Source organism: Trichoderma evansii (assembly GCF_050947405.1).
Source record: "Trichoderma evansii strain SZMC 28006 chromosome Unknown GGI43scaffold_3, whole genome shotgun sequence".
NCBI classification, from domain to species: Eukaryota; Fungi; Ascomycota; class Sordariomycetes; order Hypocreales; family Hypocreaceae; genus Trichoderma; species Trichoderma evansii.
The window spans coordinates 1,253,124-1,278,380 of NW_028145203.1; the positions used below are offsets into that span (position 1 = coordinate 1,253,124).

At 49.5% G+C, this 25,257-nt stretch overlaps 5 protein-coding genes across 5 annotated transcripts; 3 read left to right on the top strand and 2 right to left on the bottom strand.

Moving 5' to 3' along the window:
- Nucleotides 1-33: 33 nt before the first annotated feature.
- Nucleotides 34-1,269, bottom strand: GGI43DRAFT_396227 (tryptophan RNA-binding attenuator protein-like domain-containing protein). The gene is made up of 3 exons (XM_083204942.1): nt 1,059-1,269; nt 644-993; nt 34-581 (listed from the first exon to the last, which is right to left on the bottom strand). Exons 2-3 carry the CDS (start codon nt 986-988, stop codon nt 360-362), a joined length of 567 nt encoding a protein of 188 aa, XP_083064112.1. The 5' UTR covers nt 989-993; nt 1,059-1,269; the 3' UTR covers nt 34-359.
- A 3,302-nt stretch (nt 1,270-4,571) lies between these two features.
- GGI43DRAFT_431156 (PLC-like phosphodiesterase) lies at nt 4,572-6,442 on the top strand (the record flags this gene model as incomplete). The annotated part of the gene is made up of 1 exon (XM_083209381.1): nt 4,572-6,442. Exon 1 carries the CDS (start codon nt 4,796-4,798, stop codon nt 6,440-6,442), a length of 1,647 nt encoding a protein of 548 aa, XP_083064113.1. The 5' UTR covers nt 4,572-4,795.
- Nucleotides 6,443-14,592: 8,150 nt separating this feature from the next.
- GGI43DRAFT_247253 (uncharacterized protein) lies at nt 14,593-16,102 on the top strand. The gene has a single exon (XM_083200766.1). It carries the CDS (start codon nt 15,065-15,067, stop codon nt 15,932-15,934), a length of 870 nt encoding a protein of 289 aa, XP_083064114.1. The 5' UTR covers nt 14,593-15,064; the 3' UTR covers nt 15,935-16,102.
- A 2,812-nt stretch (nt 16,103-18,914) lies between these two features.
- GGI43DRAFT_247317 (uncharacterized protein) lies at nt 18,915-21,261 on the top strand. The gene has a single exon (XM_083200768.1). The coding sequence runs from the start codon at nt 19,214-19,216 to the stop codon at nt 20,999-21,001; it is 1,788 nt and encodes a 595-aa protein (XP_083064115.1). The 5' UTR covers nt 18,915-19,213; the 3' UTR covers nt 21,002-21,261.
- Nucleotides 21,262-22,129: 868 nt separating this feature from the next.
- Nucleotides 22,130-24,843, bottom strand: GGI43DRAFT_247394 (transient receptor potential ion channel family protein). The gene is made up of 2 exons (XM_083200770.1): nt 22,478-24,843; nt 22,130-22,410 (listed from the first exon to the last, which is right to left on the bottom strand). Exons 1-2 carry the CDS (start codon nt 24,664-24,666, stop codon nt 22,377-22,379), a joined length of 2,223 nt encoding a protein of 740 aa, XP_083064116.1. The 5' UTR covers nt 24,667-24,843; the 3' UTR covers nt 22,130-22,376.
- Nucleotides 24,844-25,257: the final 414 nt, after the last annotated feature.

Genomic DNA, 25,257 nt, shown 5'->3' on the forward strand with positions numbered 1-25,257 from the left:
ATTCATCCAGCTCGGTAAGAAGCTTCTTGAGGCGTTTACAAAATACCATCTCATTCTAATTACCAGATACACCACGGTAAATACGAAAAGAGAGAGAGAGAAAGTAAACATTCAGTTCTACATGTAAGATGCTCTGAAAGCTTGGCAGGTGATAGTGATGGTAGTGGTAGTGGAAGCCCAATCTAAAAGGCTCTCCATTATTGTTTGGCTAAAAAGCTCTCAGCTATTACTAATATCAAAACTCCAAGAAAAGGCAAAATGTGTTCAAAGTAGGTGGTACAAAATTGATAGACCGCTTCCACACCAAAAAGAAAAAGGACACATATCAGCTTTATACACTTCGTCGCCAGAATGGTTTTCTAAGCATTCGGCTGAGAGAAGCCGCCAATGAAAGCAGCAAACTCTTGCGCGTTTCTGGTCTGCATGAAGACTGTACCGGGACCCGTGAACTTGCAAACAAGGCCTTCTCCAGAAGAAAAGCCGGAAACGATGCCTCCTGAAGCGACACGTTCCAAGACATAGCTTGTGTTCCACGCTACAAGATGGCCGTTATCCACGATATACTTTTCTCCTTGCGCAAGCTATGATTCCAAAGGTCAACATCCTTAAACCGGCAAAGAGGAGACTGTACTTTTAAACTCACATCTTTTCTGATGATGGCACCAAAACTTGAGACCCACAGCAGGCCAGTTCCGGTTACCTTATAAACAAACAGACCCTCCCCGCTGAAAATCGCTTTGCCCAAACCTTGACGCTTGTAGTCCTTGTTTATTCCTTGCGTATAAGCCAAATAGGCGTCTTTTCCTACCGACCACGTCTCACTACCGGTCAGTCTGACACTAGTAATGTCTCCTAAGGACGAAGGCGCGAGAATAAGTTCTCCGGGCCCCGTAAAGGTAGAGCTGGCGAGTTCTCCGCCAGCAATGACCTTCTTGAGACTAAACTTGATATGGCCCTTGAGAGTGATTGACGGAGACATGGCAACCATAGCACCTGTTTTGAGTCAGATTTAGGTTCATCAGGACACAGAATCTGCCCAAGACGGTCTCTCAACATACCTGGCTTAGCGTGTATTGGGGCGCCGTTGGCTAGCTGGATAGTAAGGATTGTATTGGAATCGCGATGGCTGATGCGGTAGCTTCCCCCGTTAAAGGTTCCAACATCATCGGTCGTCGATACGGCTCCAACGAATTGTGCCGGCTGTGACTGTTGCTGTTGAGGTGGTGCCTGTTGGTAAGGCTGCTGGACCTGAGGAGACGGCGTGTGCTGTGGCGGGGGAGCGTAGCCGGGAGTTCCCTGGGGGGGATGAGGAGGGGGCGCAAACTGTTGCTGCTGTGGAGGAGGCGCAAACTGTTGCTGTTGTGGAGGCGGCGCATACTGCTGCTGCTGCTGGGGTGGAGGAGACGAATACTGCTGCTGCTGCTGTGGAGGAGGCGCATACTGTTGCTGTTGCGGCGGCGAATGCACTATTCATCGTCTCTGTTAGAATTTGATCGGCATCGCATCTTTCGCAGTGGCGTCTCGGACGAACCTTGTCCTGGAGGCGCGCCGCCGGGAGGAGCTGTGAGGCCGCGAGTCAGTACTTGGAGATGGCGGGGCGAAGCTGGTGAAGCTGGTGAAGGTTGGTGAAGGCTGGTGACATACGCGGATAGTATTGCGGTTGCTGGCCAGACATGATGAATAGAAGAGTCGCCTTGGAGAACTTCTTCTATCTATGGAGCTGTATGGAGCTGTATGGAGGAAGAATGGGAGGAAGAACAAAGGACCAAGCTGCGAAATCGGGCTGGTTGAGCTGTTTGGTGCCCCGCTCCGAGTTGTCGCGCAAAGGATAAGCTCGCCAAACCAAGAGCAATTGAGCCGAGGGGTTGGACTTTGATTGGAATCAGCTATGCGCAGAGGCGATTCGAGATACAGAAGAGGGCTGTGTGATGCAGAGGAGCGAGTAGTAAAGAAGAGAAAGAAAATATTACTGGAGATGTCATCTTATATTGAAGATGGACTGCATGCTAACAAAGAGGCCACCCACTAAGTGTGCTAAGTGCGTGCCATCCACATCCATCCATGCAGGCATGTGTGTCAAGTGGCGCCTGCCTGGTGAATTTCCCGGACCAGGTTCCTGGGCAGGCGCGAAGAAGGCACAGACATATCAACGTCATTTCTGCTGCTGCTTTTTATTCCAATTGCATATGGAATATTTGCAGGATATGTTAGTTTCCATTACTTAGTTGGCTTTCAACTCCAAAATGAAGTTAAATTCCCAGTGCTTTTATTGTACAAATGTCTGCTTCACTCGCTGCAAATACAATACCTGCAGCATGTATGGCCTGACTTGGGTTAGCAGTTGCTTATGCATGTGCTAAAAGCCGCCAAGCTCAACCCCGCTCCTCCAATTGGCAGCCGCAGCTGTTTGGAATCGTTCTTCAGCGGTCCAGCTCGGCTCAGTCTATTGGCCGACGGCGCATCTAAGCGCTGCTGTCAGCGCCTAAGCAGTCTGCGAATAAAGAGCAAGGCTAGGAAAACGATCGGCATGTGTAAGATATAAGGCCACCTCACCATTGTAATGGGTACTCGATATTCTTGCTGTTGCAACCCTAGCAATATCTGATACGGGCACATATTTATACTATCGGCTATTACTGGATTGTTTTATCTACCTTGTGCTTTTAACATACTATACATAGCTTTACTTTCTTCATATACCTAGGTAAATATGGTAACCTATTAAAGCGGTATTTATCACCATGAAATTTTGGTTCGGCAAAAAAAGCTTGGCAAATTATTTCTCCAGCAGAACGAAAGGGATATTAACTGCATTGATACACCAAAAAGATTTGTCAATACTGCTAGGTAGCACTCGCTGCTGACGGTGCCCCTTGCTACATAGCCATGAAGATTTTCATATAGAGCCTGCATGAGTATATACGCTAGTGTGAGGTGTTGCATTGTCATTAAGTGGCTCTATTCATGGCACGAATAGAGCATTTCCTAATCTTGTTATACGAAGTACGAGACAAAAGTTTTTAGCAGGAACAGCCTTACGCTGGGTGGGGTATATTTCTGGTATTTCCACTCGAAAAGAAAAATCGTAGGCCAAAGCGAGCTCTGAATCCACTGTGATCCTACAGTACTGCAGTGCTATTTCAATGGATACCCAGCTACTGCCAGCCACTACAGTAAGGCTCCATTATGAATGTATAAAGCAAGTCAAGGATATGGTTGATCTAGCGAGGAAGGTCGAATCCCGGAAGAACTGGATTATGGCGATAATATGGAGTATTTTGTAAAATGCAACGTATCTAGTTCACTCATAAAGGAGAAGAAGCGGGTTCTCTTTTAGCTAGCTGAGAGATGCAGGTGTTGTTGTGGTGCATGTGAGCTGAATGCATAGCTTTTGCCTATTTCTTATTTTTTGGATACTAGTATCCGCTTGAGGGCTTGTAAGGCTCACAGGACCCGGCGATATTGGGGCTCCAGTTCCATTAACGGAATGATTCTTCATACTCAGAATAGCACATACCAGTCTAGCCTCTCCCTGCTAGCGTACGTCATCTAATTTGAGTTCCCCAGCAGCTAGGCTTAGTTCTTACCGAGGAAGGGGTAACTTTTTATGCATGTCTTAGGAATCACGCCGTCTCTTCAGCTCAACTTGCCGGGACCCGAATCCGCGAGACATAGGTATGGCAAGCTTGCAGTTACGGATTAAAAAAATGTAGTTGTTTTTAAGTTCATGTTTTTCCTGTTAACCTTTTCGCACTAAGGAGAATACGCGTCAGCCATTACCAAATACTTGGTGCGCGTAGGTTTCTCAAGGCGCGGCAAAGCCAAAGTTTGTTTCCTGCTGGAATACAAACACCTGTAGTGCGAAAACCGCGAGGTATATGTTCTCCAGAAATACAATCTACGCCACAACGTGGTGGAGGGTCTAGGGGGAGAATCGAGCTATAAGCTAGGTTGTCGAGGTATGGTACTTGTACTTGATAGAATCCATGTACACGTAAAGGTCTCTATTTGGCTATTTATATGCAATAATAGCTCCTGAAATTGCGGAGCCATAACAACCTATAACACTCTTTATGTTCACATTGGAACTTGTAAACATGGACTACACATATATATCAAGAGTACATGAGTTGCTGCGATGTCACTTGATCTACTAAGAATTTTATGCCAGCAAATGCATCTATAACATTGGACTCCAAGGAATAATCTGAAGAAATGAAATTTTAATTATGTAGTTTGCGTCAAAGTCTCGACAGCTTCTCTAACCAAATCATATGACCAATCTGCACTCACTTAAGCGATGGAGTTTTTCCTCAATTAACTTTATCTCTTGGCATTAGATCAGTACAGAAAGTTCTTCAAGGGAGAGTTTTTGAGGCGCAGCTCGCAAACGTCACCATACACATTATTCCAGCGTCTTCTATTTCGTAGTCGTGGCGACACTCAATAAACTTTGCACCCAATTCGATATACATGGGGAGGGAAAACAATATCGGCGATACTTTGTAACTATAAATGATAGATGTAAACAAATAAACAACAACAACATCTATGCGTATCGCTGTTATCTCCCTCCTCCCCTATAATTCACTTAACCAATCTTTATAATCAACCAAGAATGTCACTGTGATTTACAGTCAATTAATCAACGGACCTGTCTCTGCCAGAGTTGTCAACTGATCCCTTTTACGAATAATTTGGGGCTCACAACACTCTGCTTTTCCGATCTTGATTCCGTCTACAATTCACCAATATTTCTCCTTCTTGGCGTCAGTAACATCTAATAGCCATAATCATGCTTCCTCTACGCCCGACTTTTATCTTTTTTGCTCTGGCCTCACTGGTGACCGGTCTGCCAATTCTTGATAGCAAGGCAAAAGTCCCCGTCGATTCCCGACCGATACTCTTACATGAGGGAAATGAAGAATCACCCGGTGCCTCTCGACCGGTGATCTTACACGAGGGATATAAAAAGCCACTCTCCAATTCCCGGCCAGTGATTGTGCACAAGAATGGCGAAAAAATGCTATCTGCCCGGAGCATGAAGAATATGGACGAGACTTGGTTGGTCCTCGTCAATGCCACTCCCTACACGTGGAAGAGGGGATACATTCACCAGTACCAGATGCCGGAATGGCTAGATGACTGTCCCGAATATATTCTCTCTGGGCAATCCATCTCCATCCGGATTCAGCCTGAAAAGGGGGCTTTCAACTGGGAAGACTCTGGTGCCGATGTCGAGTACCATATTGTGGGCACCTCGGAGCCAACGTCGTTTATGGCAAAATTCAGCAACACCTATCCCAGCTCTCTCAAAATCCAATTTCAGGATGGATTGTTTTCGTTAAATAATCTCAAAGATAGCAAACACGATCTCGACGTTAACAAATTCCCCGGTGGCTCGGCTTTTATTCTCGCTGGCAAAGAAGGCGAGTTCATTACTAATGATCCGCCTATCGACTGGATGCAAGCCATGTTCCCTGAACTGGCCGACGTCCCCTTGCGAAAAATCATCCTCCCCAGATCGCACCACTCTGGCATGTGGAAGAGCTGCCGGAAGATTGGATTTGGGCGGCCAGCAAATACCCAGACTCAGAGTATCCATATACGCCATCAGCTCGGCAATGGCGGCATCCGTGTTCTCGATTTTCGTCCTGTCAGAATCGGAGACGACTTTCATGAGTCGCACGGAGGCCATCTGCTTGGAATGTACCATGGCGCCCTTGGGGCATCTTTGAGTGAAATGATTGAATTCGTCAACGAGTTTAATCAGGAATATCCTGGCGAATTGATCATCTGGGATGTGCCCGGCGACCAAGCCTGGAACGGAGATCGCGGTTTTCGTTCGCTAAATCAAGAAGACCGAGCGGCTCTGTACGCTCAGTTCTTGGGCTTGGAGCATAGGATGAGCTTCCCCGATAACGACACTGATGTCTCTCAATGGTCTCTAGACCGCTTCATCGGCAACAGGACCTCCGCCGTCATCGTCAACTTTGACGAAACTTGGCGCCAAATGGACGGCGATAAATTTCCTGGCAGCCAGCACGGATTCGTGACGGGCAGAAACTTCCCACTTACCCACCAGTGGAGCAATGCTGCGCATGTCCACAACATGGTCCAAGATCAAGTGAACAAATTCCACGAAGTGCGTCAGACACCAGACAGTCCAGTACACATTGCCGACTGGGTTGTAACTCAACGAGGTATACAAGCAGCACTACCTACGCACAGCATATTAGAAATAGCAGCTCCTGCGTGGCGATCGCTGTTTGAGGATCTATGGCAGCAATCGACGAGCGAAACGTATCCGAATTGGGTGGGAGTGGACAATGTTCGCGGTAACCAGCACAAGAGCCTTATTATGGCGATGAATCACTGTTTGGTGGCCAAGAAGTGTGGTGAAATGGGTGGAAAGGTCAAAATGGAAGCCGAAGGGGAGTAGATGGAGATATACGGGATAGCATCTGGGGATATGAAGTCCAACTATGTTAACGATGTTATGAAATTATGAATTTACACTCAGTTTCCATAATGCAATTATGCGCTGTGCGTATTCAACTTTTATTGGATTCGACTATTATTGAAAAAGCTTCTCTAACTACCTAGTGCTTCATATGACATCTAAATATCACGATGTTCAGCTCATAGGGCCTACTCCGCAAACGCAATGCAGTCCGCAAGTCAACGCTTACAATGGATAGTTAATCAAGCCCCATCCTGAAAAGAATTAATGCCAGCATTAAATATACATGCTCAATGAATAAAAGCTCATAAAAAGCGGTAGATAATACTATCGCGTTTGTTATATGTTCAGGGTAGGTGATTCCAAGTCTATGAGCTCTCGAATCTATAATTTCCCCCTTACTAATTAAATCAATAGATCACTCGCGTACGGCTTGGCGACGCACTGGAGAGTAAAAACGTGCACCTATTCCCTGGAATCAGCTCGTAATCGAATTCCTCCTACCCCAGAAACGCGATTCATCCTCGGCGTTCAAGGCAATCCCGACTATGTCCTGCCAGGAAATCAAAATATCGCCCCCAAGCGAGTTTCAAGCTACCAATACGAAGGAGAACACCAGGACCTCCCTAGGAGCTTGGCAGCTTGCCAAGCCGGCAACTATTATTACTTGCACTGCCCGTATTGGAAGTACATGGTAAGAATACAGGTAAGCAAGAAGCTTGGGCTCTCTCAATTTAGCAAACACACACATGAGCCATATACGAGAGAGCTCTACATGTACGTAAGTGCGGGTATGTGGAATTTGCTTCTAGCCATCATGGTGCTCAAATTGGGGGTCCCGCATCTACTATCTAGTAATACCATCCACTCAATACTCCGACAAGCTTACTCTACGTAAAGAGTGTAAGGAGCTAATAGTCCGAAATGCTCACCCAAATCCACATTATAAGGTCTTGCTTGCTGCGTGCACTGACGGCAGAACTTGGGCGCGAGAACGCGCTGAGCCAGCAGCGCGGTGCCATCGCCCTGCAAAGATGAATGAGAAGATGCATGAGGCGATGATCCCTCGCTTACTGCTAGTGCGATCTGGTAGCTTCTTGTCCCAAGGCTGTGAGAGCTGAGACTATTTTTGACCGAACGCCCGTACAATACCACCTACATGTACTCTAGCACAGCCGTGCTTTGGCCAGGTTTCATTGAATAGTATCGTGACTGCCTCTACAGAGTAGTAAATCATAATGTCACCAGGACTGTCTAATTACGCTCAGACACCTCAAGGAATAGGAGATGACAAGCCACGAGTCTGGACATTTCCGTGGATCAGGAATCGAGGGCTCTGCTGAAGGCGCCTGGGGAAAGAAGAGCTGAGGAGGACCAGAGCTCCGTGGTATACGCAATTGTCGGCGATAGGCCTAAGAACATGCACAGTATCGCAGGCTGAAATTCATACATGCCTACCTAGCGCATGCACTCACACACACCATTTACTAGTAGCATCTCTCATACGACCTTGCATGTGCAAATGTGCGTCTACGCGGAGCCGACGTCTACGCGCCCTACAGAACATGTCGGAGCCGACCGCAACTACAACTGGCCTAAAAGGATTAGTAGGACAATGTCTGCCTAAAGATTCGCCTTCCTGCTTTTGCAGCTTCTTCTAGAAGCAGAAGGTTTTTTTGTCTTTAGGCACAAAATCAGCATCCTGTTCGTGGATCACTGCAACAAAGCATGCACCGACAAGGCCTGGCTGCATGCCGCACGACCACCCTTCACACGCAGGAGGGATCTTCCTGGTAAAATGAAACAACAAGCAAAGAAAAAGCAAAAAACAAGAGTTCTGGGTAAATTAACCACGTTTTCCGAGACATGGGAATAGGATAAAATGGGAGGGTAAATATGCTACTTGCCGCATTGGGGGCTTCGGTATCCAATTTGTCTCGGAGAAATTCTCCTGCAACGGTGTTGTTATCCGGGAAAGACTACCCGCTAGAAATCCTGCTTTGGCCTTTATCTATACTTATGAGACAGACGATGGGCAGGGGAAAGTGTAGGGGAGGGTTGCTTCGTCACTCCATGTGATAGTCATAGGCAGCCAATATAAGTAGGCGGTGCCCAAAAGAACGAGAAGAAGGGCATGTCATCGGTGTTACTATGTGCCAGCTGGTGACAGGAGCTTGGGTTGGCTCCTTCATTCTCGTGGTAAGTTTGTGTTTGAAACACCGGGTGAAGATCTTGAGTTGCCGTCATATATCAACAAACCGGAACATATACGCGAGGGGGTAAGCCGGGAAGAGAATGAGCTCCATAGTATAGGTAACGTTGGCTTAGTACGAGGCCCTGCCTTGTCTTTTTTTGCTACCATGGAATATCAGCTGCGGCAGGCATGGCAGCAGCATGGCAGCAGCGTGGCCTGTATGGGCCTAGGGTTACGGGAAGTGGTGCCGCTACTTGTGTTTGAACACAGGGCTGACTAACAGCTTTTTTTTTTCGACCAGGGTATATAGATGCAAGGGAGTCTTTTCCTCTTTGCGATCTGTTCCCGGGAGCCCACTCACGAGGTGACAGGGCAAGCAAGCATTGCCCATTTAGTTATGGATGGTTTGTGGATTAAATGCTGGCCGTGGCAAGGGCGGGAATTGCGGGAGACGAGCCGCGGGATCTCTCACTTTGGTTTAGGGCCATCTCTTTGCTTTTTCATAAGCCGGAGCTTCTGCTTTTGATCTGGAACCCAAGGACTCGGGAGCGGCGGTTGGGCGGCCTCTGTTATGCTGTTGGACGCAAACCCAAGATACTGGTAGCGAGTTGGCAAAAGCTGGAGCAGATCAAAGACGGAGAATGGGGGCTGCATTTCCCCAGAGAGTCCTATTATAAGTGTACAGAGAAGTGTTTCGTTAAAAAAGAAGAAGAAAAAAAAAAAAAAAAAGAAAAGAAAATCATGCATATCTGTGAGTGTTACTCTAGGTTAGTGGTCGAAAGCTGAGTCCCATACTATACGGAGTACTTCCGTGGATGATCGGTATTACAGAATTCCGTGGATGATCGGATTTATACCGTATTACCTTGCAAAATTAGCCAGTGGAACTCCCCATACAGTATATTAACAAGCACCATAACCATCCAGTAATGTTATTGGATTATAAAAGCACTTTGGAGGGGAAACTCCGTTGGCCGGCTTTACGACTTAATATGGTGGAATTAGCATTGCCAAAAGTAAGGCTTTGAAATCACTCGCGATGCTTGCTGTACTTGCTGTAAGCCCGCGATATCAGGGCTTTTTCCAAGTCCGCTGGGACTGGGTATAAGCCGGCTCGGTCTAATATACGGAGTATGACTGTTGCACAAAAGTACGCTGTAAGCGCCGCCATGATACTCTTTTACATCACCCCAGAGCAGCCCAGAGATCCCCTGATATCGGATAGGCGGACCGCAGACGGGAAGCTTTTGCGCAGGGGAAGATACATTCCAGTCGGTATATATATATCCTGTACGACATAGTGCTAGAATAATACGCTCGTACTACGGCATGCCCATGCACGTATTCCAGGCTGTCCGGAATACCACCTAAGCACGATTACTGGCATCAAGGTACCCTGCAACGAACAAGGCAGTTTGTGCACGTTCATGTATTCAGGGTCTTTTATTAAAATGGACGGATTTGGAGCTGGATCAACCGAGCGGCCAACTCTACTTTGTTTTCCAACAGTTGCCCAATTGGGGGCTTGGTCTTTTGAACCGTGCGTTGTTGCTGCCTGACGATGAAATGTTTTGACACATTGTATCTCTCTCCGCGAGTATTTCAAATTAGCGAAATTTACTAAGAGGCGGAAAATACTGAAAAGAGAAGGGCGGAGAAAAATAAGAGTAAAAAATTAAAATAAAATAAAACAATAAAATCTCCGCCGGCATATTTTTTTTTTTTCATGTGATGGGGATCCATCCAATGTCAGCACCAATGCCGGATCTCACATACTGTACACACACTCTCATAAAAGTCAAAATTGAGGATTACCACTAAGAGGAATGTGGATAAGCCCATGCGCAGCTCTCACTGGCGGGCACACTCTCAATGCAGGCAGTAGTTATAGAGTGAATTATTGGGTCGAACCGCTTTCCCGGGAGCGACGACGGGGTGAGTGCGGATTCTTCCGTTGTTACATATGAGCGGTTCCCAAAGGTCTGTTTGTAAGACGACAGAAACGGTGATCCTTTATGCACTTGATACTAGCTTTAGAATCCTGCGTTAAATTTGCCACTCTGAAGGCCATGTCTGTTTTCATTTCTTTTTTTTTCTTTTTGTTTCTCTTCTATTCTAAATTAGGATGATACCAATAGTCTCGTAACTGATATTATCACCTCGTCAAAGCGGCATCTCTACAAAGGGACAATCCGAAATCCGCACAGTGACAGCCCCTTGACGCGAGTTGGCATTGGTGTCTAATACAGAGCTCACATTACTCGTACGACAACTCTCATCTACTACAGGGGTGTCCTTTCTGTAAGATTGGCATGGGTTTTGGGGGGGAAGAAGATCCGGTGTGCAAGGGTCATGGCGCGCCCTCTCTTCGGCTCTTCACCATTGCTTGTCCCTGCTGCCCATCTCACCTAATGGGATGCCATACCAGAGAGCTGGCTCAGAGCTATTGCGAATTAGCAGGGCTTTGGTCGGCATACGCTTCCAATCGAGGTCTTGTCACTCTTCTCTGGCGCGATGTGTAACAAGCGCTCGAGCCAAGTGCTACTAGTATGGTATCGTACAGTAGTGCCCGTAGTGAATGCTAATCCCAGCTGGTGAACCCCCCCTTTGGAATGTGCCCCGATGACATCGATTAGGAGATCAAACTCATCTACTGTCAATGTGTCGAGGGTGTTAAAGTGCCACGTTCTTTGTAGTAGTATCACCGAAGCGCGAGAAGCTCATTTCGTCGAAGCCATACAATTACGGAGTAGGCCACTGCCGTATTGAGCCTGAGACACGAGGTAACCCAGCTGGTGAAGATGCAAAAGGGTATAGGCAGCTAAAGAGCGTGCATCATGGAGTCTTGAGGCACACGTGAGTACCTGGTTGTGGGATTCACTACTCCGTGCTCGTAGTGCTGTCACCAGAAGACATGGATACTGCAAATGGCCTTGCAGCTCGTACTCTTGCCCATTAGGAGTATTGCATTCGCAAAGTATGATAGATTCCATCTCTATATTGTTAAAAGGTAAAATCCTGAAGGATTTCCGTCTCCTGATACTTGAATGTTGCTGCCTACAGGAAGGCTCTCCCTCATTTTAATAATCACCTCACATGGTTCATCGGCCGTACACCGGAATTATCTACTAACAAACACAGCTATGAGCAAAGACTTACTTTGGGAATTTACGCATCTCCATCTCATGGAGATTCAAATACGCTCGGCACGAAACTAGGTAATGCGACGTTTGCTTGTGTGAAGCCATCAAAGCTGCGCTGAGCAACGCAGGGCAGACAAGGTAGAAGAGGTGAATGCCACGTCCTTGCAAGTACGAGAATGGCTTGCGAGGTCAGGTGTCAGGTGTCAGTTTGTATCAACTATTTTTACATAGTGTGTCGTCCTTCGCCTAGATCCCAGCTCCTTTGCGGCATGATTGCGGCATTCTTGTTCCGCTTTATGCCATGTGCCTGTCACCAATCGCTTTACGAAGCCGCAGGTGCCTGCCTGCAGCTCTATTACCTATCTTTTCCAAACAGTCATGGCCTCCTTGATATCGGATCCCTCTCCCGTGGACCGAGCGCTTGGGTTTGCAAGTAATACTACTTGTAGGACACGAGTCTTGTCCATGGGGGGCCTGCCAATCGATACCCTGGCCTGTCTATTACTGCTAGTCAGATGTAGACTCTGGGGACAAGGACGAAGAAGAATGGAATCGTTAGTGGATGAGATGGCGGATGAGATGGTCCCAGATTCAACTGCCTTGGTAACCAGTAGTATAACAGATCCGCTGTATTATTCGCACCAAGTTATAGCGGATATGTTGTCAGCACCCACCGCTATATGCACGTATCCAGCGCTTGAAATGACGGGATTTGGTGGATGCTGCAGCGAGCTCGGTATTTGTCCATATGTACGTACACACGCTCCTACAGTAGAGCTAATTGTGCATAATGACTCTTATTTCTTCGTACGAGTGATGATAGCGAAGTGGCCTGTCATTCACGGCGGCAAGCATAGAAAAGGGAAGTCTGCGCCGTGATAGCAGGTCAGGGTGACGCCCGCTTTGGCGGAGACGAATCAAAGGCGAAATGGAAGAGGTACAAGGGCCAAGTACAGGCTGCTAGAAGCCGCAGAACGCGCTAGCTGGCCTAGCGCGATGCACTATCACTAGTGGAATTTCCCATTTGGGGGAATGGTCGAGACCAGTCGCTGTAACTGAGGGCGCTAAGGGGGATTTAGGTTTAGCGTCTTGCGGGCTGGTAGCGGGCGCCTTAGTCATGCCGCTTGCCCTAATATTGACGGGGCTTTAGCGCTTTGCTCTCGCTGCTACTGTACTATGTGAGCGTTTCGCTTGTGCTGAGCGTTTCGCCTTTGCAGAGCGCTTCGCGGCTGGGAGCGACTATCTGCCAATGAGGCATACCATTGTCTGGAGAAGGGAAAATTGCATGGGTATGCGGAAAGTGGCTCGAGAATAGTCGAATGCCAGGCGAAGCACGGGCGCTAGGAGAGCGTCTACCTACCTATCTTACCTAATACTATTTTCTGGACGAGGACGCGCATCATACTGTACATGTATTCCTTTAAGGGCTAGAGCAGTACGAAGTACAAGTACCTAGGTATAAAAGTACAGTAATTCGGAGGGTTCTGTGCCTAAGTGGATAGTTAAGCGGTACATGCTGTCTAGCCTGCTCCGAACGTCAATTCAATGCTTTGTCCCCAGTTGCATATTAGCAATAAGGCACGGTAGTTATAAGCAGTGCCAGCTGGCATTCATGTATGTGTAGATCCTTCTGTTGAACCAACGGATCTGATACCATATTACTGCGTGGCTTGTGCGTAAACTCGCCAATAGTCTTACTTTGTGCCAGGCAAACCAACATCATCTCCCCCCATTTATTGGTGGTGCTGGATCCAGCTGCTAGTTGTAAAATACTCAATAGCTTCCAATATCCGCAGCATCATCATCATCATCATCAAATGCAAATTCGAATATTTGCGGGCACAAAGCCGCAATCAACGCCGCAAACCAGCCATGTAGTCTAGTGTCCTATTCCAGTTACTCCGGATAGGTGGTGCCATGAATAGATAGCAAAGCTGGGTGAGCGCTTTAACGACTCATCAATTTATACATACAAGTCGAAATGTGCCCGCTGGACAGCCGCTGAGCTTGCTGTGCTTGGCTGCTTTGGGATCTGGCGTACCACCGGCGGGGTGCTCTCCAGTCGCCTGTTCTGGCTCGGATGCGCACGAGGCGGCCCGCGACCTGGTCCATGTCTGCTGCTGGAATTAAGGGTGCTGGAAGGGGTGTTTCTATTTGCTGGTCCCGATTGCTGGGAGAGCACCTCCAAAAGAGGAATCCCTTGCTTGAAGATATCGAGATGACTTTCTGGCTCGCGTGCGCCTTCCCGGAGCGGGCTACCAAGTACGAGGAGATGCAAAGTGCAGCAGACGCCTCCCCGGCTGGCGTTCGGTGTTTCTAGCACAATGAAGACTTGATGACGGCGTTACTCGAGCTGGAGCCGCCCTATGAGCGGAGATCGCTGGGCACCAGCACGCATCTTCAGGCCATATTCCGATGCTAACGCGCAGTCTAGCAGCTATGGAGTGCTTGTGGCGTCTTGAGCTCTACCGCCGCCGTGGTCTGTTAACGCCGCTAGCCGTAGCTTATTGTGTTCCCAGCGCTACGGAAAGCGGCCGTCTCGGTTCCCACAGTGTGCAGCGCCGTTGACGTACCTCTTAGCTCTTAGCTCTTAGCAGTACTCCTTGTCCCATCCCATCTTTCGGGATCGAGGGGGCCGGGGGGTCGGGACCTGCCAACTGGCGTGGACGGCGCGTTGCTAGCTTTGGAGAAGCCCTCGTCTGCCCTTGTAGGCGCTATCCAGGGCTGCCCTGCCCTGCCCTGTGGCGCCTGGCACCAGGCTCCGGACCATCTCCAGCAGACAGCGGTCGCTGCTGGGGAGGCCTGGCACCTGCTAGCAGGGCCTCCCGCCTAGCGCACAGTGTCTCGGTAAGTGGCTGTTCTGGCGCCCCTACAGCACCGTTGCTGCTATGCTGACCGGGTTAAAATGATGGACCTCTAAATGGCATTTCCCCCCATCTCCGTTCATATATACTGGTACCCGCTCCTCCTCTTAAACTCAAACGGAAAAAAAGAAAAAGAGAGAAGAGAGAAGAGAAAATTGCCGACACATCTTGCGACCTCGCTGCCTTTCGACAACAACTCACATCACCACTACCGCCTTGCCTTGACCAGCGGGACATACACACAACAGCGCTCGTATCACCGCACACACGCCCGCCAACAGGATCCCACCAACAAACCGCCTGCAGTAATAATTGACACCCGCCTGCGAATGACTTGTTATGCGGCGACCCCTCAGCTATCATTTCCAGTAGACGGGACGAAGACGACGACGATACCACAATGCAGCCGCAGGGGACCTCGAGCATCGCTGCCGCCAGCGAGATGATGTTGCCGCCCATGGAGGGCGCTCTGCCCATTGATGACGCTGATTCAGCCTTGGAGCAGCCCTCGATGCCCAGACCCAGGGCCCGTGAGCGACACTACCGAAGCCGCAGCAGTCTCGCCATGGAGGTGCTTTCTCGACGCATGAGCCGCCAGACTCTCCTGCAGCAACATCAATCCCGATTCCCATCATCGTCCATGGGCGACAATGCCGCGTTGGACAGCAACCTGGACGACATGACCATGGATATGGACCTCGACGACGCCTCTGGCACCACCCCTTCCATGCCTGTGCCACCATCAGCCCAGCGCGTTCGCCCGTCGCGACGCTTCCTATCACTATCACTTTCCCATGTCTCCCCAATTGCCCCAGAGACAACCATCGACCCGGAGGTCGCCTCCAGAGTCCTTGCCCGGATGCAGGCCGACGCACAGCCTGCCATCAGCCCAGTCCAGTCATCCAAGAGCTCAAACTTGGCACCAGCCATCCAGATCGAGGCTGCCGAGCAGGCAGACGATGCGGAGGCTGATGAGGGCTACAGCGAAGGGCCAGAAGAGTATCCCTGGCTGGGCGAGAAGCTCGCCGGCACCCTGAGGAGCCAAGGCCTCCTCAGCTTCACCACCTCTGCCGAAGCAGCCATGCGCTGCCCCAAACTTGTGCGAAACGTGCCTCGCATGCGCAAGAGGTCGCACAAGAAGAAGGAGCATAGACTCCGCACCTCGAGAGAACCCACATGCATCAGCGGCGAGTCGAGCCAACTGCAGACGCCCGCAGACAATGTCATCGCTGCTACCGACAAAGCAGCCGCACATGCTTCTCTGCAGTAGCTCCCTCTGCCTTGAGCTGATCTGCACATCTTTTCCCCCTTCATTCACCCTTCGACTACACTTTTGCTCTCTGCCACTGTTGGCACAAACAAACGATTTAGACACGACATTACGCGGCGTTTTTGGGGACTTTACATCACATCTGCATTTTGTACACGGGACTTTCTGGCGCAGGCCAGCTACACTACATATTCACTTCTCAAACTGTTGTTATTTACTGCACATTTTCTAGCGGGATTCCAAAAAAATGATATCAACGTTCGACACGTGCTATACACTATCTACACCGGCGTTCTCTTATTTTTTTTTTTTCTCTTTTGTTTTGTTTCTTTGTCTCTACTTTTTTTTCCTACTCTTTCTCTCCCCCTTCAGGTGGCGCGTGCGTCTACGGCGGGATCGCTTTGCCCGTATTACCACAGCCATGGAAAAGGGGAATGGAGCAACACTCGGGAAGGAAGATGGCGTAACATGGGAGGGATCCATCTGGATGCATCTTTGGTAAAAAGGACTGGGCAACGGCGTTTTCCCGGCTATGCAGGCTGGGGGTGTTTTTGGGACTGGGAGCAATCTTGGGATTCGGGACATGGAACCTGACTCGCCGTTTGATGCGTGGGGGAACCGGCGAGTTTCCACCGCGGGACGGACGGGCAGGATAGAATTTTTGAAGAAAAGCAAGAAAAAAAATAAGCAATAGTAGTAACTTTTAGTATACCCCATAGTAGCAAACATGTTACTTTCTAGAAACAAAACGGCCCTTCCACCGCCTGTGACGCGACTTCGCTTGTGAGCGCAGAGACTCCGACATCATAATTGTGCACGGGAGGCGTCAAGCTCCTCGAGCTCCTCAATTTCTCATTTTCCCCCCACTTACATATTACTGCTGTACTTGGATGGAGTGCATGTGCATATACATACACACAGACAAACACGTAGCACTACATATTTCGGTGCCAGCAGTCCACGTGGTATTACCAGCGCTGCCAGCGTTTCCACCCTGATGCAGCGAAAACCATCATCATGGGCAGCGAAATAAGCCCAAAATAAAACTGGGCGCCAATCTGACCATCTCAATGCGCAAAAGGGCGATACCGCCAGCTTGGACTCGGGACCGGTGGATTTGGCTGGGCTTAGGCTTAGGGGGGATCCCGGCTAACTCTGCTCCATACTGTAGTGCCAGCGATGGCGCTCGTTGCTTGTTTCTGGGACAGCCGCCGATTGGGTGGCGCGGGCACTAAACGGCAGCTACGAGGAGGCGGTGTGCGCGACTTCCCGGGGGACTGGAGCCTGGATTTGCCACTGGAAACTTTGAGCTCTTGGCTAGCTACCGACCTCATCTTTGTGCTTCTTTGCTGTCTCTGCTGCTCGGATATCTCAATCTCGATGGGCAATCTCCGATGGGGCTGCCAGCATTGCCGACATCTGTAAACTTTTATCCTCTCTTGGCAAGTTTGCTATCCGCTGGTTGCATCAGACCCACTGTAGCTACTATTGTCCAATCATTGATTTGCCGTCTTTGCATTGAGAGGTGCTCCTATGCGAGTCCCGGATTACAAGATATCCATGGCCATGGGCCATGACTAGGGGATCCTTTGTTGAAGATTCTCTTTTCTCTCCTTTGGCGGGACTTCGGAGCTCGCTTCCTAGAGAAGCCTGCTTTTCAACGCGGATATTTGACATGTGTCAATGGGGCCAAGATATGTAACCTCAATGAGGCACGGGCACGAACATGGTGCCATTGTCGTTCTGTCTTCTGATTCTGCCAGGGGAAGGATATTGCTTTTTCCAGCTCGCCACGTGCTGAGTCGCACGTTTACTGGGATGTATTTCCGACCTTCTATTCTTCTTCGGCCTCTTCCCGTGAAATCTCTTTATATGATGTATCATCCCCTGGCTGTGAGGGTCGAGTGATCCCTGCGTCAAAGCCTTCATGCATAAAAGATAGGGTAAGATGGGCTGGCAAAGTCTCTCCGGATGCTGATTCAGAATAAGCTAGATTCGGAAAGCTGCGGAACCGAGCGTCAATTAATGGGCTAAAACTCTTCGTCCTCTTGTTCTTCAGAGACATTTCTCCCTTCCTGCCCAGGGACCGTTCGCATTCGCCCTTTGAGCACACAAAGAACGAGTCAACCGGACCACCTTGGCCCCGCTCAGCCTCATGGTGCCTGGATGGGTTCTCCCTGACGAGCGGCCGTTGACTTGGCAATGACATTCGTTGCTGAGACATTATGCCCCGGAATTGCGGTCATGGATTAGATGGTTTAGCTCTGTTGGAGCTGAGTGAGGTCAGAAGGTTAAGAGATCGCCATCTGCGGAGCATCATTCAAAGAAAGAGCTGGCTGCAAGTGCGCTAAGCTGAAAGTTTGATTGGCAGTTGTTGATCTGAAAGCAGGGCAGAGATGGAGAAGCCGCTCGGATGCCTCGCAGTAGCCTCTATAAAGGCTCACGATATGCAGGGTGGCCAGTGCCATGCAGCAGTGCTTCGTTTCATCTTGTTTACTTTCATTAATCTTTCATCTCTCGGCAACATGTTCGAGTCCTTGTCCAACTATTGATCTGAGCGAGTGCTCACTTTCTACTGCCATGCGGGCACAAAACCCCCACCAGTATGCGATGAGGTTCTGACGCCCAGATCGCAATGAGATTGAGATTGGACCTCTTTGTCTTATTACCCTTTGCTCCATAATCTTTTCAGCTTAGCTTCTCTTTTGTCAGCTAGCGGGATAGCCCAAGACGAGGCTGGGCCTATCCCAAGCCTAGAAATAAAGCTGGGGATGAGGCATTGGAATGCGTCGCCACGGCCCCGTGCATTCCATTTCCGTATGGGGAAATCCCAGCAAGGAACGGAAAGCTTTGGTTGCTGTGGTATCTTTCCGGAATATACGCTTATTGTGCAAAATGGCTGCGTTAATATAGATGGACTGTCTAGTTAATGAATCTGGTTGTGCTCCGTGCTTGAGATTTGAGATTGGATATTCGATTGATGTCCTCTCTCTCACACTCTTTTCTTTTCTCTCTTTTCTTTTTCCTCCTGAATTGATCTTTTCCGTCTCCAAGACGTATCTCCACACTCTTTTTCTACTTTGCCTCTCGTTTTAAACTTTGTGTTTGTATAGTCGAATCCGGCGAACACTGGCCGCTCCATACAACGTCTGTCCACACTCACTTATCTTCCATCATTGTGGTAATAACGAATCTGGATACTAGCCGCATCCGTCAATTCATAATCAAAATTCGCCACTCCCGAATCCGAGAGATACTTGCCACCAAGATCACCGTTCGATGGCTTTTTGGGCGGCGCAGTTCCGAATCGAGTCTGCCGTCGATAAGGATCCCAACATGTATTGTTTAGGCCCGGATGGACTACCGTCCGATGCATCGAACGACCTTTTCGGGCAGTTTATGAACTTTGACGGAGATGGAGCTCCTGAGACTCCCATCGATGATTGCCGTGCTCCGGATTCGTTCTTCATGAACCCTACGGCGATGGTCACTGCCTCTTCTGTTGTCTCATCCGCAGACGAATTCGATTTCTTTTCTACAAGCTCTCGCCTCGGCACTGCTACGTCTGCGGCGAGTCATGGTGTTGATGCTCCTGAGCTTGCTTTCGGAGTAGCTGCCGATCCGGTTACTGGCGGACCACATCAGCTTGCGTATCTTGGACGCAAGTCCATGTCGGACACTGAGCTGCAACGCCTTGAAGAGATCTCCCTTCGCTCGCCGCAAAAGAATTCTTTTGTCTCACATACAACATCTCCTACGCCGCCTAACACTACTAGGAAACCAAAGAAATTCGTCGAGGCAATATCTTCTACCATCCGCAAGGCAACTACCACGCTAGGGAGGAAGACCAGGAAGCAGCACCAGCAGCAACAACAACAGCAGCAGCTCCCTATTGAGAGGGCAGCGTCTCCTACACTAGAGCGTCCTCCCATGGCCATCAAGTCTCGAGCCTCACGAATGCACAGCATAACTCAGAACAGCATGAGCAGCGTCTCACACGAGAGTCCATCGCCCATGGCGTATGACCCCAACGCATCAACCTTTATCCATGGCTTCTGCGATGACCCGTTTGCTGAGCAGCCAAGGGCATATCATTCTCCAAGTATGCAGTACTACAATCATGGCGGCATGGATCCTACGCCAGTGCATGGTTCTACCCGTCGCATCAAGAGCGAGCAGCAGCTGTACCAGGGGCCTCCAAGTATGATGGCGTCTACAGCTACTGTCGATGCCGCCTCCCAGATGCAACAACAGCAGCAAGGCGGATGGCAGCAGCAGATGATGACTCCTGCTGGGCCAGAGCAATGGGGCGGCCCGGAATACGTGGCGAGTCAGGATTCAGCCTGGTGGGATCTCAGCATGAACGCCAGCGTCAACCAAGCAATGCACTCGCAGCATGGCGAGCTGCCCTACGAATATGGGCCTTTACCAGACGCAAGTGCGGCCGGTCTCATGATTCACATGCCACAGCCTCGGCCCTCTCAGCCTGGGGTAGTCAATGACATTGCGCTCACCGCGCACACATATCTACCGCCGCCACCCCCTATCCCAGGAGCAGAGCGCTGCAGTCGGCCGCCGCGAGCACCCTCTTCTGGGACTCGACATCGCAACATGTCCTCCTCCCCTATGCGTAAAACTCGCGGCCCTTCTGCCTCTCCTACGCAAGTGCATGCCCAAATGCGTAACCAGTCCCGGCACAGCTCCACAGGGTCCATCTCCTCCGTCCGCAGCACCTCCGGCCGGGGACCTGGATCCGCGCCCAACACGCCGGGAGGAGTCCGCAAGCGCAGATCACGAGATGCAGGCGGAGGTGGTATTATGGGCGGTGGAAATGGAGGCGGCGGCATAAGCCTGGGGGGCGACGGGCTGGGTTTTGTCAACTTTACGCCGAATGACGGGAGCATCCTGATGACGGGCGTGGCGCCAAGTGGTAGCTCAAAGACAAAGGCTCGGAGGGAGAAGGAGGCGCAGGAGAAGAGGAGGAGACTGAGCGAGGCGGCTATGAAGGCTGTGGCTGCGGCGGGAGGAGATGTGGATAAACTGATACAAGAGGGCTTTGTGTTTTGACCATAGCAACATTTTCCCACTCATTCATTCCTTTTTCTTCCTTTCTTGACTTCTGATTTCCCATTTCCTGTTGTTTTGACTTGTTTTCATTTTCACTCTATTTAATTGGTCCTTTTGCGTTTTCTTTGTTCGGCTCGATAGCTCCAGCCTGTCCTTGTCCTGTGCTTTCTTTCATCAATATCTGAAAAAGGAGTTTGGCGCAAAGAGAAGGAGGTGTGCGAGCTGGCTCCAACTACCGCACACACCTCATGTACAACATCTATTACTCAGACAACTTTTCATTCTCTTTGTTCTCTTTATTCCCCTTACACTCCCTAGATTGGTTCTTCTCATCCCCCCGTCTTTTTAACTTAATAATTCTAGTTAGTGCTAGCCCCTATACCCTGGGCAACACTTCTTTCATTCTCTGAGCTTGTTTCACTTTCCTTTCTTTTCACTTGGCTTTGGCCTCTGACCTTCATTCTTCTTCTCTTTCTGTTTAGTATTTTTCTATTACTTATTAGGTAACTTCTTTGATCCTTTAGCGGTAGCTACAAAATAGAGTAATAAGGTTAGAAAAAGCGAATATTTTTTCTCTTCTTGCTCTCAGCTGTTTGAAATGCAGGTCAAATTTAATTGATATCAGCCATCTTAGACATTGTAATGGTTTATAAGCAAAATAAAGAGAGGAGTGAAAGCTTACAAAGAAGTGCAAGAGAGCAGAAGTTCCTATAGTAGTAATATGTCCAACACATTGATAGGAAAGTCATATTCATCCCGAGAATCAATTTTGGGATAACCAGATACTTAATAAGTCGGTAAAGTTACGTTTCACCAAGCTACAAGAGTGTTTAACAAGTTATTCAACATTTCATGTCATTATCCTATGGCGCGAGAAATGAATCTCCTCCAATGATATTAGGCCTACTTGGCCTAATTTTGTTTGAGCTACTCATGATAAAATGATCGTCTCCACCTCTGCTCACCAGCTCCTTATAAATGATCGACGTATATACAAAGGAGTGAGGACCAAAGGGGCTTAAAAGAAGAAAACAAAACCCAGGCCTCTCGTAGGCACATAGAACCCCATGGTCCCTCAACGCCAAACACCTCTTTTACAAACGCCATCATATCTTCCAGCCCTGAGCCGACATGACATAGGGCCCAGCAATAAGGCTTATACAACTTGGAAAGTCGTAAATTGGCTATGCATGTCGGATTGCCATACGAGGTAAAGAAGTACAAGTTGGAAGCTCCAGCGAGTATACTATAACCAGATATTCCATGCGGGCTGGATAATCGTACTTGTGCCAACCTCCCCTTCGTCATTAAATAAAAATACATCGAAAATCAAGAATTGTGACGTTATGCATCAACACTTTTGCATCAAAGCGCTCTAGTGGTCATAGCCTGCACCACGTTGCCAAGGGCTAGAGAAGGAAATTGAGTTAGCTCAAAGATTTGAGATTTACCGAGGAATTTGCAATAATGGCTTACCTAGCATTATGCTGCGACCGATGCCCACTTGCTGGACTAGCAGTGTGCGTTCGCTGTTGCGCCAAAGAAACGCCAGAAGCTTGTGGGTTCGATACCATGCTCTCTCGCAGTGGGCTAGCGCCGCGCTGGGCTGGGTAAAGGGGAATCGGAGCGTTGGGTTGAGCTCCGGGATAGAAAGAGTTCTGGGACTCTGTAGCAGAGATGCTGTAAGAGGCAGATGCTTCATTGTTCTTTCGGATGTCAGACGACTCCAGAGACTCGTTATCAAACCCAGACTTGTAGCCAAGCTTGTCGCCTCGAGCTGTAGCGGCCAAAGCGTCGAGCTCTGTAGTAGCGTTCAACTGCGACTGCGACTTCATGAAAGATGCACGGTCGTCGGACATGAACTGGTATCGTGCATCCGGGTTCTTGCGGATCAACGAAAAGATGGTAGAGACAATAACCATGAGGATCAAGACCAAGGACATGACTGCATTCAGGACGAAGAGAACGACACCGACGACGCCAACAACCAGTAGAGGAACATCAATCACGTTGGTGAAGATGAAGAGGAAGATGGCGTTTATGAAGTTGACCACGGAGATGGCGATGTTAATGGAGTTGGTGCTCTTATCCATCCAGGGACGGAGGACCGAACCTGCAATCAGGTAACCGGCTTCGATGATGATGAGAGCGATGGACTGGGTGACGCCACTGCTCTGGGCCAGCGCAAGAAACATTCCCTTGATAAGGATATAGAAAAGAGTGGGAATGATGAAGTAATACGCCGAAGCACGGAACTGAACGTAGAGGAAACCCCATTTGTTGAGAGCCTGAGGATCCGAGTACAAGATGTAAGCTGGGTTACGGTGCATGGCGATTGAGCGTCGGGCGAGACGAATGACCTTGCTGGCGCCCCAGCACAGAGTAAAGAGCGTGCCGAAGAAGAAAACGACGGCAAGAAGAACCTCAGCGGCCGAATCGAGCTGGGTGAACTCCCACAGGCAAAGGATAACCATCTGGGGGAAACCGATTAGACAAACACGGAAAAGAATGCCCTTGAGCACGGTAATCCATCCATTTCGGAAGTCTTCGAAGCGATCAGCCTTGATAAGTCCCCGTTTAGCGAGAAGCTCGAGAAAGCCCTTGAACGCGGCAACAGCGCCGGCAGTGAAGAGGCCAAAGAGCCAAAAGAAGACAAGGCCGGTCAAGAACAGATTGGTGGATTCGATGCCAGCCTTGAAAGCAACACGTTGGATGCCATAGACGACATAACTTCCAGAACCGGTAGTGATATTGCCGCGCTTGAAAAGATTGAGAGCAGGCTTGGGCATCATGGCAACGCCGCGCTTGGCCAGGTCCAAGACTTGAAGGCTTCGCTTTTCAATCTCAACAGAGACTACAGCGAGAGAGTCGAAGAGTGTAGAAGGTGTACCACCAGTAGCGCGCTGATACCAAGTGAAGATGGTCTGCATGAAGCCTACGCGAATGATGCCCATGGACCACTGAAAGTCTTGGGTCCAAGCCATGACAATGGGTGGGAGGTGGACGCCAGTCATACCGACAATAGCTTGGGACTGGAAGTAGCCGAAAAGCGATAGAGAATTGGCGGCGACGTGAGCAGCAGTGTTGGAATGTCCCAGCCCATTGATGATGGCCGACGAAACGAGGGCCAAACCAGCGATGACGGCAGTGGCCCACTTGACGCCAACGAGGTTGACGGTTTTTCCATTGGAAATATCAGCCTCAACGCAGGCAATAGTCTCGCCGGTGGCAGTCAAGTTGATACGAATTCTGACTGTGGCATCCAAATCAGGGACCTGGTAGGCAATACCGGGAATGTTGTCAGAGGCAGATTTGCTGACGGGTAAGTTGAAGCCAAAGGAGAGCTTGTCCGAAACCATAGGGCAGAGACCGGCGAGACCAAGATCGCAAGGGTCAAGCGTCTGTCTGAGAAAGGTGTAGCCGTACGCGGACGCCTCAACGTCGAATTTGACCTTGCCTTGCACCGATGAGGTGGCCACCATGGTGACACTGGCCGAGCTGTTGCCAGGCGTGTAGACGACATTGAACAGACTGGCCTCCAAACTGGAATCCTGCTGGCAGAGGTTGAGCGAGTTGGACAAGAGCATTTTCTCTGCCGCGACTGGCGCCGCTGTCATGCCGAGCATGGCCAACACGGCCAGCGGCGCTCTCAGGAACGACCGCATGGTGATGGTGGTGAATCGGTTGCCTCGTTTTTTGGTTTTCTTTGCGCGCAGCAGGTGAAAGCGGTTCGAAATTCAGCGACGATTTTTTTTTCTGCTCCAAGTACTTTTCCGGTCGCTGTCGTCAAGTCCGGGGAGTGGCGTTGGCTGACGAGGGGAAATTGGGCGGAATACGAGGTCAGATGGATCAGAGTGAGAAAACGGTGAGCGCGTATCTGCACTCGGTCGTTTCCGTCGGCACAATTGATTTGAGCCGGCCGTTTAGGCGCCTTCGAAGCAGCGTCTGAACAGTCAGGTCAAGATGCAGATAATCCGAGTCGCTGGTGATTCGAGATTCGTCGCTTGAGAATGCTGGGCGCTATTTTTGTCGTGATGCACGGCCGATGACGAAATGCAAAGATCTGCGTAGCGAGCGAGATTTTCTTGGCTCAAGGCGGAAAACGAGCAAAAAGAGCGTCGCTGACGACACGCAAGGTTTAACGGATGACAGCGGATGCGTCGGCACCAAAAGCGAGGGAAAAAGCGAGTGGAAGGTCTGGTGGGACAGGACGCAGAGCAACGAAGGAGGTGAAGGCAAGAAGATAAAAGGAAAAC

Bases quoted from the DNA above. Each gene is read 5' to 3' on its own strand.
- GGI43DRAFT_247317 (XM_083200768.1), top strand. From the start codon at position 19,214: ATGGCTTTTTGGGCGGCGCAGTTCCGAATCGAGTCTGCCGTCGATAAG.
- GGI43DRAFT_247253 (XM_083200766.1), top strand. From the start codon at position 15,065: ATGCAGCCGCAGGGGACCTCGAGCATCGCTGCCGCCAGCGAGATGATG.
- GGI43DRAFT_396227 (XM_083204942.1), bottom strand. From the start codon at position 988: ATGGTTGCCATGTCTCCGTCAATCACTCTCAAGGGCCATATCAAGTTT. The intron at 582-643 runs GTGAGTTTAAAA...TTGGAATCATAG, and splicing joins GTGCCATCATCAGAAAAGAT to CTTGCGCAAGGAGAAAAGTA.
- GGI43DRAFT_247394 (XM_083200770.1), bottom strand. From the start codon at position 24,666: ATGCGGTCGTTCCTGAGAGCGCCGCTGGCCGTGTTGGCCATGCTCGGC. The intron at 22,411-22,477 runs GTAAGCCATTAT...TTCCTTCTCTAG, and splicing joins CGGTCGCAGCATAATGCTAG to CCCTTGGCAACGTGGTGCAG.